General features: G+C 39.5%; 1 protein-coding gene across 2 annotated transcripts in view; it reads right to left on the bottom strand.

Moving 5' to 3' along the window:
• The window catches only part of ARMC9 (armadillo repeat containing 9), a 161,924-nt gene that overhangs the window by 28,957 nt on the left and 118,581 nt on the right, over positions 1-14,386 (bottom strand). For both annotated transcript variants that reach the window (XM_077155412.1, XM_077155413.1), the window contains one exon: positions 9,221-9,276. In XM_077155412.1, coding sequence (XP_077011527.1) covers positions 9,221-9,276 — 56 coding nt within the window. The remainder of the gene's footprint in view (positions 1-9,220; positions 9,277-14,386) is intronic.

The raw sequence follows: 14,386 nt of genomic DNA, 5'->3' as shown, positions 1-14,386 counted from the left end.
ACCACATTGCAACAGATGCAACACAGAGGCGTCTAATCCAGGCATTAATGAGATCTGCAAAAATAAACACAATGCCACCCGTCTTAATTTTTTTTAAATAATTCTTTTTCATTAAAATATCTTATTTGCATTAAAATGTGATAGGTTTATTACTGTCATTTTAATATTAGTTAATAAATATCAACATTTATTTTAACATCTTAACAGTTTTAAGTCTTAATTTGGTAAATATTGATAGATCTAATACATATGAACAAAAGCTCGTTGGGGTCCTTGATAATTTTTTTAGTGTAAAAGATTCTTAGACCAGAAAATTTGAGAATACTTGCTTCAAACCTTACATAAACATTATATGTATTTTCTTTTTATCTATAAAATATTAAAAAATTAATATTAAATTAAAAATAAATATCTTAGAAGAAAATTTAGGAGATTATAGGTCCAATTTAGGGTGAGGAGAAACCTTTTCATCAAAACAGAAAACTCAGAAACTATAAAAGAAAAGACAATATATTTATCATGTTAAAATATCTAAAAGATTTGTGGTGAAAGATATAAAGTGAAGTCAATAAATAAAAGATATATCCTAAGATATTAATGATGGGGAAAAGAGCTCAATATCTGTAATATACAGAAAATTCCTACTAATTGACATGGAAGACAAATACAAATAAAAAAATGGACAAAGGATGTGAATAGGACATTTACAGCCTAGCAAATCCAATAAGCATAAAAGATGCTCAAACTCACTAGCTGTTAAGGAAATGCAAATTAAAGTAACAATGAGATAGTACTTTACCACCATTAGATTGGCAAAAAAATAAAAAGGGCAATAACATCTGTTGCTGGTGGAGACGGAGAGAAACTGAAATCATTAATATCTCTTTGAAAAGCAATCTGGAGAAATCCATCACAATTAAAACACATACACACTTAGACCCAGCAATTCAGTGGAATCCAATGTATATAAATCAAATCACTAGTAAATAAAGATATATTTACAAAGATGTTTCCTGCAGCAGAGTTTAAAGTACCAAAAATCTGGAAAATTGTATATCTATGGCATTAAAAATAATCCATTCGCTATACTGGCAGACTTCAAAGTCAGTATTACCAACACTGTGTGTGTGTGTTTATATCCATAGCGTATACAATCCTATTTTGTAAAATACTGACAAAAAGCATATATAAATATATGTACATATGTATGTGCACCCTATGTATCTTATACAATTCTATGAGAATGCAGAATAGTAGGAAAGATTAACATGGGTTGCTGGGTAGGGGTCTGTGACGGGGATGGGGAGAGGCAAAGCCTAAGGTCCCCCTATGCTGTCTTCCCCAGGAGACGGCTCTTCTGCCCCTGACCATAGCTTCCTCCGCATCAATCCGTTTCAGTTCCTTCTCACCCCGGACTAGGCAAAAGCTCTGCTTGAGACAGCCATCTTGCAGTATTCTCTGATTACTTCGGATTTTCGCAGCACTTATTATTTCTATTTCATTTAGGAACCTGAAATTGTATCCTATTTTCTATTCTTTGTTGGTGTTTCTATCCCGCTCATGAGAGGCAACACAGTGCAGGGGTTCAAAGCACAGACTGCGAGTCAGACCACCTGTGTTAGAGTCCAACCCTGCCACTTACTGTTACTGTGACAGCTTGGCAAGGGACCTATTTTCTCAGTTTCCTCATCTATTCATCAAGAAACTGAAGAGTGTTTATCAGTTCTCGGGGAGGATTTGGTGAGTGTAAGGCATGTAAGAAGTGTGTCTGGGGCGTGGTAAAGCCACACAACTGTGAGCTGCCTCACCGTTCAGATTCTGAATCCTGGGAGGGACTGGAACCACAGACACTCTTTCAGATTTCTTTTGCAACCCTTCTCCATCATTTCCTATTATAATGCTTTTTTTTTTTTTTTTTTTTTTTTTTTTTTTTTAAAGGAAAGACAGAGAGAAGGAAGGAAGGATAGAAGGAAGGAAGGAAGGAAGAAAGGGAAACATTTTTAAACATTTTCTTGTTTTTATTGTATTCTGTTTCTCCGTTTTTGTTACATGGGCTGGGGCCGGGAATCGAACCGAGGTCCTCCGGCATAGCAGGCAAGCACTTTGCCCGCTGAGCCACCGCGGCCCGCCCGAATAAGGCTATTTTAAGGCACTCAGAGTTTTTGAATAAACGAATGACTTTATATTTAAGATATTTGTATAGAATGAAATCACTGAGCACATGATAGACATTGACATGGCAACTTGCAATTAAATGCCCATGGCTGACCTTACCTGGCATTTAAATGTATTTTGGCTTAAAATTGGTCTTCTACAACAGCACAAGGAGCCCTTTCGTCTCCACTTACAAAGACCTTGTAAGCTGGGGATAAGGAACCTTGCTTTAACATGTGAAAGGAAATGCAAGCCAATGCGGTGAGAACATTGGAATCAAGGCTCCTGACCCTTGGGATTCACCATGGACCCTTTTGAAACATATCACATATCTTTAATATAAAAATAAATTGTATCAGTACATTTTTTTCAAAGCACTGGATGAGATGCATCTGAACCCTTAAACGGCAGTCCCCATCTGCCCACTCTGCATATGTGCCATCCAAGCTTAACTCATCATAGATTTAATTCTCTGCAAGTTTGAGTGAGCCTGAGGATTCCTGAATATACAGACTGTAGGAAGCAACTTAGAAAATGATAAAACACTTGTCCTTCAAAGGCCAACCTCTCTCTCTTCCTGACCCAAATGTGCAACTTTTCCTTCTCCCCTGGGCCCCTCCCATCAGCATTTGTACATACTTATGTCTTTCCCATCTTCAAGTGGACAAATAAAACCAAAATGCTCCCTGAGTACCATCCTAGCTCTCTTTTCTTGCTCACAGACGAGTTTGTGGGGAGAGCCAAATGTACCTAGCTACGTTTTCTCACTTTCCACTTGTTCCTGAACCTACTCCAGTTTGGCTTCTGCTCCATCAGTCAACAAAAATGCCCATGTCACTAAATCCGGCATACCCTTTCCATTTCTCACCTCACCTTGCTGGTGGGACCTGCTGCTCAAGGCCTCACCCCCCTCTCTCCTGCACTTCCTGGTCTCTAGTCCCTACTGTGGTATCGGCAAAAAGGGTGCATCTATCCATACCTTTGCTATGTATATACATAAGTATACATATGTGTACTTATGATTCATAGGGACATGCATTTATATGTTTGCTTTTTCCTGAAATAAAATCATACTGTTGACATTACTTTGTAATTTCCTTTTTCCATTTGACATTATATATTAGACAGTCTATAAGTCAAGTCTCTAACATTATCTTTAAAATTTTATTTTTGTCTAAAAATGTATGTATATTCACATACATCCAATGAGCTTTAAGGCATCAGAACAAGTGGTTAATATTTCTAGAAATTCGAGAGGAAAAGCAGGCTTTGCATCTGGGGATTCTTCTGGGTGTCTGTGGAGGGGCAGGGCCAGTGGTTGAAGTTGCAAGGGGACCAAATTCAGCTCAGTGGAGGCAAACAGAGTACGGCTTACCCTGGCCTCCAACCCCGCCCCCAAAGAGCTGTTTTATCTTTAAGTCATTAATCAGCTAACTGAAAACAGTGGTTTCATTATCTGAGTTTTGGGTGTAAATACTAAAATTTAAAAATAATACTATTTCACACTGCTAAGCAAGATGAAGGATGACTCTGAAGCTGAGAAAATAACTTTGATTTGGGACGTGACACCCATATTCCAACAATGGTCCTACTGCTCAATTAGGAACACTCCTTTTGTCTTAGCAACTGCCACCCCCACCCTGCAACCCCCTCCCCACCCTCCAATATATTTTTTTAATTGTGAAAAATAACATATATACAAAAAAGCAAAAAATTTCAAAGCATACCACAACAACTGGTTATAGAACAGATTTCAGAGTTTGGCATGGGATACAGGTTCACAATTTCAGGTTTTTCATTTTTGCTGCCCCAAGACACTGGAGGCTAAAAGAAATATCAATATAACGATTCAGGAGTCATACTCATTTGTTAAATCCTATCTCCTTTGTTATAACTCCACCTTCTCCTTTGCTCTTTCTCCCAATCTTTAGGGTATTCTAACTTTTTCATGTTGGAAAGGATTATTAATATGGGATAATAATAAGCTCTTATAGCAGCCCAAGAGCTGCAACTGTTATTTCTAGATTTTGAGAGGCTGTGCTATAAATGCATAACATGGTATTTCCCTGGAACTTTGGGTACCTATATTATATTACCTAAGACTGAGAGTAGGAGTCCTGAAAACCTCCCCTCTAATCTCAAAAGAAAATGATAAAAATACAGCCTGCCCTTTGTGGAAGTTCAGTGAAGAACACATGACCATCCCTCCCCCCAGGGCAGCCCTCGCTAACATCTACAATGTTGCATGAGGATGGCTGGGGAGGCAGAACTTAGAATTTGCTGACCTGAGTGCATTATAAAAAAGAGTCAAATTTTGGTCCCAAATGACAGCTCCTTTCCTTATAATTTCCTTGCTAGACCTCTTCTAGGATTCTTCTGAAAAGTCTAGCTATTGCAACAATTATTCTCAAAGTTTCAATCCTCTTAAAAGTTTGTGCAGAGTAGGGGAAAGATCAGAAAATTAAAGGAAGACCTCTTTATTTGCTCATTTACAGTAGACTATAATCACTTCACAGAGAAATTTCCAAAAGTGGAATTCCTTAACCAGAGAGCTGAGCCACAGTAAATTTTTCCTTATAATACAAAAAGGGATGACATATAAAAGGGGAAAAAATGGATATTTAGAGGTACTTTGGGACACAATGCCAAAAAGTTACTGGACTTAAAGAACTAAAATATTAACTCAAAATATAATTTAGGGGTGGGCCATGGTAGCTCAGCAGGCGGACTTCTTGCCTGCCATGCGGGAGACCTGGGTTTGATTTCTAGTGCCTACCCATGTTAAAAAAAAAAAAGATACATATATATATATATATATGTATATAATTTAGCACAGGCCCGGTGTCTTCTTGCAGTCATGAGAAGACTGAGTTAGCAGTGAGCGAGGCTCTATCCCAGGGGTTGGCAAACTGGCCCACAGGCCAAATACCATCTACTGCCTGTTTTTATATGGCCCATGAGCTAAGAATGATTTTTTTAAACTTCTTTTTTAAATTGTATAATATAACATATATACAAAGCAAAGAAAGAAAAAAGCATTAGTTTTCAAAGCACCCTTCAACAAGTAGTTAACAAGACAGATCCCAGAGTTTGTCATGGGCTACCATATGACCCTCTCGGATTTTTCTTTTCTAGCTACTTCAGAATATAGGAGGCTAGAAGGAATAAAATTTTTTTTATCATCACAATCAATTTTTTTCTTTTTTGTGAAAAATAACATACATACAAACCATAAATTTCAAAGCACATCACAGCAATTCATTGTAGAACAGATTTCAGAGTTTGGAATGGGTTACAATTCCACAATTTTAGGTTTTCACTTCTAGCTGCTCTAAGATACTAAAGACTAAAAGAAATATCAATTAAATGATTCAGCAATCATATTCGTTTGTGAAATCCTACCTTCTCTGTATAATTCCACCATTACCCTTGATCTTTCTATCCCACTCTTCAGGGGTATTTGGGTTATGACCATTCACCTTTTTCACATTGGAAGGGGCCATCAGTAATAAGGGGTAGGGGGATGGAATTAACTGATGCCTGGAGAGGCTGGATCCTCTAGGTTTCAGGACTTATCTGGTCCAGGGACCCATCTGGAGGTTGTAGGCTTCTGGATAGTTACCCTAGTACATGGAATCTTAGTAGAATCTTATATATTGCCCTAGGTGTTCTTTAGGATTGGCTGGAATGGTTTTGGTTGGGGTTTGGCAAGTTATGATAGGTAGCAATGTCTAACTGAAGCTTGCATTAAGAGTGACCTCCAGAGTAGCCTCTCAACTCTATGTGAACTCTCTCAGCCACTGATACCTTATTTGTTACACTTCTTTTTCCCCTTTTGGTCAGGATGGAATTGTTGATCCCACGGGACCAGGGCTGGACTCATTCCTGGGAGTCATCTCTCACACTATTAGGGAGACTTTCACCCTTGGATGTCACGTCCCATGTAGGGGGGAAGGTAATGACTTCACTTGCAGAGTTGGGCTTAGAGAGACTAAGGCCACATCTGAGCAACAAAAGAGGTCCTCCAGAAGTAACTCTTAGGCATACCTATAGGTAGACTAAGCTTCTCTGCTGCCTACATAATCTTCACAAGACATAGTATTAGGGGATTCCCTGATGGTAAAGTTTAATAGTTTCATATTTTTTCTCCCATCCCTAAAGGGACTTTGCCAATACATTTTTTTTCACATGGGCAGGCACCGGGAATCAAACCCAGGTCTCCAGCATGGCAGGCAGGAACTCTGCCTGCTGAACCACAGTGGCCCTGCCAATACTTTTTGATTATCTGCTTTAATATATTCTAGGATGTATCCAGGCATTACATTAAGCTATACAGGACTAGAGGTCTTTATTTTTATTCCTGGCTCCCTGTGTTTCAAATTGTTCAATAAGCTGTCCACACAGGTTGAGTCAGATTATGTGCTACAGAAAATTAAGGTTCCAGACAAAATAAACCTTTTTTCCTTTGTTCTCAAAGAATAGGTGTGGTTCTAAAATATAGACAATGTCTTCCTTACCCCTGTGTTCTGAATTACATTAATCCCAACCTGACCGGCTTCATTCTTATCTCTAAATACCAGGCTATAGATATATAAAACAGTCTCTCAAAATCCAGAAATAATTATCCCTTTGGACTACATGTATCTGCTATAAGAGCTTATAATTTAGGCCCCTGTTTTCCTATAAATAAGCATTTTCTTAAGGAGACCATACAATAATTGTTCTTTCATTTCTGGCTTATTTTGTCTCAAATGTCCCACAGGATCATGCACATCGTTGCATGCCTCACAACTTTGCACCTTTTTGTAGGAGCACAATATTAGATCATATGTATACATTATAGTTTGCCAATCTACTTCTCAATCAGTGCATTCTTCAGCCACCTACATTCATTAGGCATCATGTATAGTGCCCAAAGTCTACAGTCTATCAACACTTTCCATTTTAGATAATTTCATTGTTCCCAAGAGAAAGATAACCAATAAACATACCCTTACCAAACAGGAAATCGAAACCTTCCCTTAACTCTTGTCCCTGCCCTCATTATTTACCCCTGCCATTGCTGTGGTACTGCTGATATTTTCCTGTTAAACACAGACCACAGCATGCAATAGCAGTTTCCCCCCGTACCCTGGACTTAAACACTCTTTGTACACGAATCATATCTTTGAAATAGTTCTTGCAAGAACTAATTTATATTTCTAGTGTTAATCAGTGGCATACATAGGTCTATACAACCCTTTTCAATCTTGTTCACCTTCAGTATGGTAGTATTACTTATAGGCCCACTAGAGAACTGCCTTCACTCCAACTATTCCCTTACATTGGAGTTCAACCTCATTAGCTAACCGTTCACCCATCTCTAGCTTCTTCGTATTGCTAAGTCCCCTGTATTCGGTATTATAAGCCTCTGATTTTACCTTTACCATGGTCATAAATAAAGGCGGAGTCATACAGTATGTATTCTTTTGTGTCTGGCTTATTTCACTCAGCATTATGTCCTCAAGGCTCATCTATAAAAATGATTTTTTACATTTTTAAATGGTTGATAAAATATCAAAAGAGGAATAATGTTAAGCAACATGTGAAAATTATAGGAAATTCCATTTTAAGTGTCCATAAGTTTTATTTATATATTGTCTATGGCTGCTTTGTGCTGTAATTGCTGAGTTGAGTAGCTGAAATGGAGATCATGTGGCTTGTAAAACTAAAAATATTTATTTGCCCCTCTACAGAAAAAGTTTGCCGACTCCTGTTTCAACCAAGATTCTGCTGCCATCAACTTTCCTTGTGACTCTGGCCCGGCTCCATCTTAGTAATGAGGGCCTGGATAAGATGATGGTCAAGATCCCTGGCTCAGGTCAAGGATGACCCTGTCTGACAAGGCAGGAGGGAACAAGGACCCACTGGTGCCACCTGCCGCCCACGAAGAAAACAGCAGTCAAGGCTGCGGCTGTTGAGGCGCAATCACTTTACAGATCTCACAGTGTGGGGGCTCTTAAGCTAGCTTCCCCAACTGATGACATCCAATGAACGAAAACCTGGCTGTCTCATTTTAAAACTGATAGACCACAATTCCAAATGAAAATACCTCTAGCAATATTCACTTTGGGAGTGAATGCTACCCCAAAATAGAAGAATACATTTTCCAGCCTTCACCTCTGGAGTAACTCCTCCACCAAACAGAAGGAATGCAGATCATGTATTACCAAAGAGAATGAGAGAGGTCGATGTGCTTATTCTTTCTAGGTCTCTGAAGGAAAAACAATGAAAAAGCTTGCCATCTGAAAATCTATTTGTTCAACATATCACCAAGCAAGTGGATTTTTCACGGCTGAGAAAATCCAGGTCAGAGAATGTAAATAACAGAGGACAGTGTTTGATTCTGGCAGCTGTGACCCAAGCACAGGCCGCTTCACTATGAGTCTCCGTGCCATTTCCATCCATGAGGAAGACAGGCAGAAGCTCACAGAGGGGTCCTGCCCCTTTGAAACATGACACTCAGGTTGAAGAACTGTTACCTTTCAACTCCCCATCAAATCCAAATGATGGAGAAGGCTGCATCTCTGCGCTGGTGGGTAACAAACCCACTCTAGGCGTGGCAGCCTCCAAATCTGGCTACAAGCACTTCCTCCCATCCCTGACCTCTCCTTTCCTGCCCGTCCATCATGAGGAAGAGTCTATTTCCATCCCCCAGTCTCGGCTGGCCCTGTGATTTGCTTTGACCAGAATGCAGCAGAAGTGATGTTCTGAGACTTCTGAGCCCAGAAGGGGTTTGGAAGCTTTCACACCTTCCGCCCTGGAGACTGGCCACCAACTTAAAAGGAAGTCCAAGCTAGACGACTGACCGACTAGTGGCCACATGGAGAGAGGCCTTGGATGAGGAAGGCCAGCCTGGAGACCGAAAGCATCCGCAGGAGACCCCAAGTGAGACCCAGAGAACAACTATCCAGCTGAACCTTAGTCAACTCATATAACTATGAGAAATAATGTAGCAGGAATTAAAAGCAACATTTCTGGACTAACTTTTCAAGGCAAGGAAGAGACTCAAGAGCCCCCAACTTACCTCATCATCTTCATCTTCATCATCATCAGATTCAAGAACCCCATCTGGCAGCTCTTCTAAAAAGAAACAAAATTAGTGGATAACTGTGAAAATAGTAGGAACTTTGATCATCAGAATCCTTTGGTGACTGCAGGGATAAATAAACACCCCAATGAGAATTAAATTATATGAAAATAATCATATTCTTGGTATCATTTCAGCCATAATTCAATAGACATCCTAAACAACTTTAAAGAAATCTCATTCATTGTTATCAGAATACATTTACAGTAGCATGTAAAAAATTAAGAGTCAACCACAATTTGAGGGGAATTTGGGAGGAAGCAAGTAAACCAATATTTATTGCAAGACATTTTGCTAGATGCTACCATGCATGTTATTTCACGTGAGACTTACAAAGATCTCGTTGATCATTATCCCCATTTTACAGATAGCAAATGGAGGCATAGAGAGGATAAGAAACTTTCCTACAGTTACACTGCCAGTAAGCACCGAACGCCCTTTTCTAAATCCCATGACTGTTCCATGGGTGGCAGGGTAGTGGTCACAGCAGACTGGGTTCCTGAATGCTCCTAGGTTTCCTTGCTAGATCTCAAAAGAATTCATAAGAGAGGAATAAATGAAGTAGCACAGTGGAGTCTGAGACAGGATGAGTCTCCTTCAGGTTGCTGGGGGTGGGGTGAGGGTCTATAACAGAACAGCATGATAGCCCAGGTTCAGGCACAGAGGGGGCCTTACACAGAAGTTGGTTACTTCTCCACAAAGCCTTCCCTGACTCCCTTGACACGCAGTAATCTCTCCCTTTCCAGAACACAATCAACATTTGATCCAGAGCTCTCTGATAGGGTGTACCACTTTGGCACGAGCAAGATTTATTTAATGAATGACTGCTGACTTGTCTGGGTATCATTCACTTGCTGTACTGAACCATGGGTCCTTGGGAACAGAGCACCTGACTTATTCCTCCTGATATCCCCCTGCTGCAACTTCCTTAGTTTCATTAATTTCTCAAATGCATGACATGAACATAAAGAAAAGCCCAAGAGAAGAGGAAAGGAAGTCAAAGAGAAAGAGGGAAGAAGGAACCACAGGCCATCATTGAAGAAGTGGCAGACAGAGTCATCTAAATTTAATCAAACATCAAAACCATCTCCCAGAAAAGAAAAGACAGAGACCCCTGCTGCAGAGAAAGAAGTCAGGATGCCCCCCATCCTCAATACTGCACTGGGAACATTACTCTTAAGGGAAGAGGCCCAGTGACTGCTGGACCAAGGCTGGTGATATACTGACTTGACCTGGGCAGGGCTGGACACCTTCACTCCCATCACGAAGTTACTCTACAGGCAGGAGGCTACTCTGTCATTCTGCATTTTGGATGAAACCTAACTGTCCAAATCTATCCCTGCCAGTCTAGAAACAGCGCCACTCCATTCCACTTTCAGAAAATAAGCAAGTGGCTTTCAAAATGATATTGCTGCCTTATTCACCAGTTATAACACTCATTTCCCAATATGTAAATACCTTTGTTTAGAATCTAGGTCATTCCATTTAGGCCAGACTGGGCTATCCTCACCCTGCTTAGCTCCAGTCCCTCTTTTCCTCATCAGCCACAGAGAATAACCAAGCACCGTGAATTCAACGACCTTAAAAACTCTCAGCTCCTCCTCTGGGATGATGGGGACATTAAAACCCTGCACCCCACACTGTTTCTTGTAGAGGCCACACAGTGGGGTCGCTCCCTCTGTTCCTGCATGGTTTCTCTGGAATGACCAGCATAGTTCCTTTCCTAAGTGTCCAGCAGAGGGACATGGCCCTGCTTCATTCCTGCCCAGTGATCTGTCTGGTCTTCCCATCTTCTTCCTGACTAGTTAGTGTCTGCTGTCCCTTTGTCGAAGGCTGGGCTATGCCCCAGGCTCTAGGCAGTGGGCAATTCTCTCCACTGTTGGCAGCTCACTTGCGCTAGTCAATATCATCAGGCTGGTCTTTGCCTACACTGAGGCTCCCCAAGGCAGGCAGGACCCTCCTCTATAGAAGTCATGCCAAACCTGTGGGGTCAGGTTCCTAAAATCCACTTGAATTTTTATACTTGAAAACTTCATTGGGAAGTACTTTTATAATTTAAGACTTGATTCAGAAAATAGAAAACAATTGAAAATTGGAGTTCTTCTACCTCCCATATTTTCTGTAAATTGCTAGTTAGATATGGAGGCTTGGTTAGATCTCGATTTAACATTTTAAGCAAAAATATTCATAGGTGGCACGGTACACTTTATTCCATATTCCAAATAAAGGGCATATTTGTGCACGCCTGTCTGGTTGACCACTTTAAAGGATGCTAGGATGAGTCAGTGAGTTCACTATAAACTTCCCCATCAAATTTTCACCCTACCATTTTAACAGTGATTGATGATAACTGGCTATTTCCACTATTTCATTTGAGTTGCAAAATGATGCTTTTCTAGCATTTCTTCTGTATTTACTAACTGCTATGCTTTGATAAAAAAAGAACTTTCCCAAGTGGGATATCTTGAAAAACAGTCTAAACAGGAAAGGCAGGATAAATGGTTGATTTCTTCCTTTATCAATTTTCAGAATAATAGCTTAGTGCCTTCGTAAGGTTTAGGAGGCGAAAGAGAGAAGAGGCAGACCAAAAACCTTAGAGTGAGTGAGTTTATTCCGGTGCTCCAGGGCAGAGCTCACAGAACTCCAGGCAGGGAGTTGAGAGCTCGCCGCTGGGTCCTGGTGCGAGTGGTTTTTAAACAAGGGGGTTAGGTGACATCTAGAAGGGGCAGCACATTTTACACAGCTCGAGTCATGGTGACCTTCCCTGTTCCCCTGACCTAACAGCCTTAACATTTCCAAAGATGATCCATGAATTTTTCTTAGTATCATTATAAACTCATCAACTTTAATACATTTAACTCCAGGGTCACTGTTACTCTTCTTATGCTTACATTGTCCCACTGCTGGCCCTCAGAGCTTGTTCTTCAGGCCAACTCCTTAGTCTTTTGATACAAGCCACTGGTCATGGATGGGTTCTGTGCTTCATGGCAAAACAAGAAGCCCTGGGCTTATCTTGTTTGCTTCTGACCCCAGATCTCGAATTAGCCAGGCCTTTAAGGAGCTCTGGTTCTCTCTGGTGGGAAATGGTCTTAGGGGCATTCATTGAAACTGGGATGTGAATTCTTCTAGGTCTTTCCAGCGAGGGTTGGGAAAAGTGTCTTTTTTTGAAAAGAATAAGTAAATCATGAATTTCATTACCAAAACAAGATCATTAAGTGAAATTTAAGATTGATTTGTCATTCATTTTTCCTTTGGGATTTATATATACAGCCAGAGGAGCACAGTCAAAACACCTTTGCAATAATCCTTCTCTGGGTGGTTTTGCCACCTACTTGACAATTTAGGATCAGTTGTCTGTGTTTTATTTTTAAGGTTTCTTTTTCTTTTTGACTTAATTTTGTTTTTTTAGCTATGTAAAATATTCATATGATTCTAAAGATAAGACTATAAAGCGAGGTAGACAGAGAAGTTTGGCTTCCCTCCTTGTAGTTTATTCTCCCCCATACCTTATAGGTAAACATTTTTTTTTTAATGCTTTTTCTAGTGACATGTATACAACCTAAACTTATAATAATATGTAATTCAGGGCTGTTAATTATATCCACAATGTTGTGCCACCATCACCACCATTCTTTACTGAAACATTTCCATCACCCCAAAGAGAAATTTTGTACCAACTAAGTGGTAACTCCCCATTCCCTACCTCCACCCCAGGCCCTGGCAACCTGTATGCTAGTATTCTGATAATTCGTATCAGTGGGATCATACTTATGGCTTATTTCACTCCAAATGATGTCTTCAATGTTCATCAATGTTGTTGCATGTATCAGAACTTCATTATTTTTTACTGCTGAATAATATCCCATCGTATTTATATATCACATTCTGTTTATCCAGCCATCTGTTGATGGATAGATGAATGGATAAACTTGGTTTGCTTCCACCTTTTGACAAATGTGAATAATGCCAAACAGCTTATATCTGTTAAGTCCTTGCTTTCAATTCTTTTGGGCATGTACCTAGAAGTGGGATTGCCAGGACATATGATAATTCTAAACTTAACTCTCTGAGGAACTGCCATACTGTTTTCCACAGCAACTCCACTATTTTACATTCCCACCAACAATGAATGAGTGTTCATATTTCTCCATGTCCTCTCCAACAATTGTTATTTTCTGTCTTTTTAATAGCAGCTATTCTAGTGGGTGTGAAATGGTATCTCACTGTGGTTTTGATATTCATTTCCTTAATGGCTAACGACGTTGAGCAACTTTTCATGTTCTTTTTGGCCATTTGTACACTTTCTTTGGAAAAATGTCTATTCAAGGCTTTTGTCCATTTTTAAATTGGATTATTTGTCTTTCGTTGTTGATAGGTAAACATTTTTATCCATTTTGGGGGGTAATTCTTCCATTGCTTATTGTTTTAAAATATCCCCCTCCCCACTCCTGTTTTTATTTCATTTCTTGTTTCTCATCTTGGTAATCTTATTTATTTCCAAGAATTGTTTCTTGATATCTGCTTCTACTATGGTTGCTTGCTTCTGTTTTTTTATTAATTTTTAAATTCTTTTAAAAATATAAGAACAAACAAATGTAAACATTCTTAACTTATATTCATTTCGTTCTACATATATAATCAGCAATTCACAATATCATCACATAGTTGTATATTCATCATCATCATCATTTCTTAGAACATTTGCATCAATTCAGAAAGAGAAATAAAAAGACAACAGAAAAAATTTCATACATACCATACCCCTTACCCCTCCCTTTTATTGATCACAAGCATTTCAATCTAAGTTTATTTTAACATTTGTTTCCCCTATTATTCATCTTTATTCCATATGTTTTACTCATCTGTTGATAAGGTAGATAAAAGGAGCATCAGACACTAGGTTTTCACAATCACACAGTCACACTGTGAAAGCTACATCATTATACAATCATCTTCAAGAAACATGGCTACTGGAACACAGCCCCACATATGCAGGCAGTTTCCTCCAGCCTCTCCACTACATCTTGACTAACACGGTGATATCTATTTACTGCATAAGAATAACCTCCAGGATAACCTCTCGATTCTGTCTGGAATCTCTCA

This window comes from Tamandua tetradactyla, chromosome 3 (assembly GCF_023851605.1).
Source record: "Tamandua tetradactyla isolate mTamTet1 chromosome 3, mTamTet1.pri, whole genome shotgun sequence".
Classification (NCBI taxonomy): Eukaryota; Metazoa; Chordata; class Mammalia; order Pilosa; family Myrmecophagidae; genus Tamandua; species Tamandua tetradactyla.
This window is presented reverse-complemented; position numbering and strand designations above follow the sequence as displayed.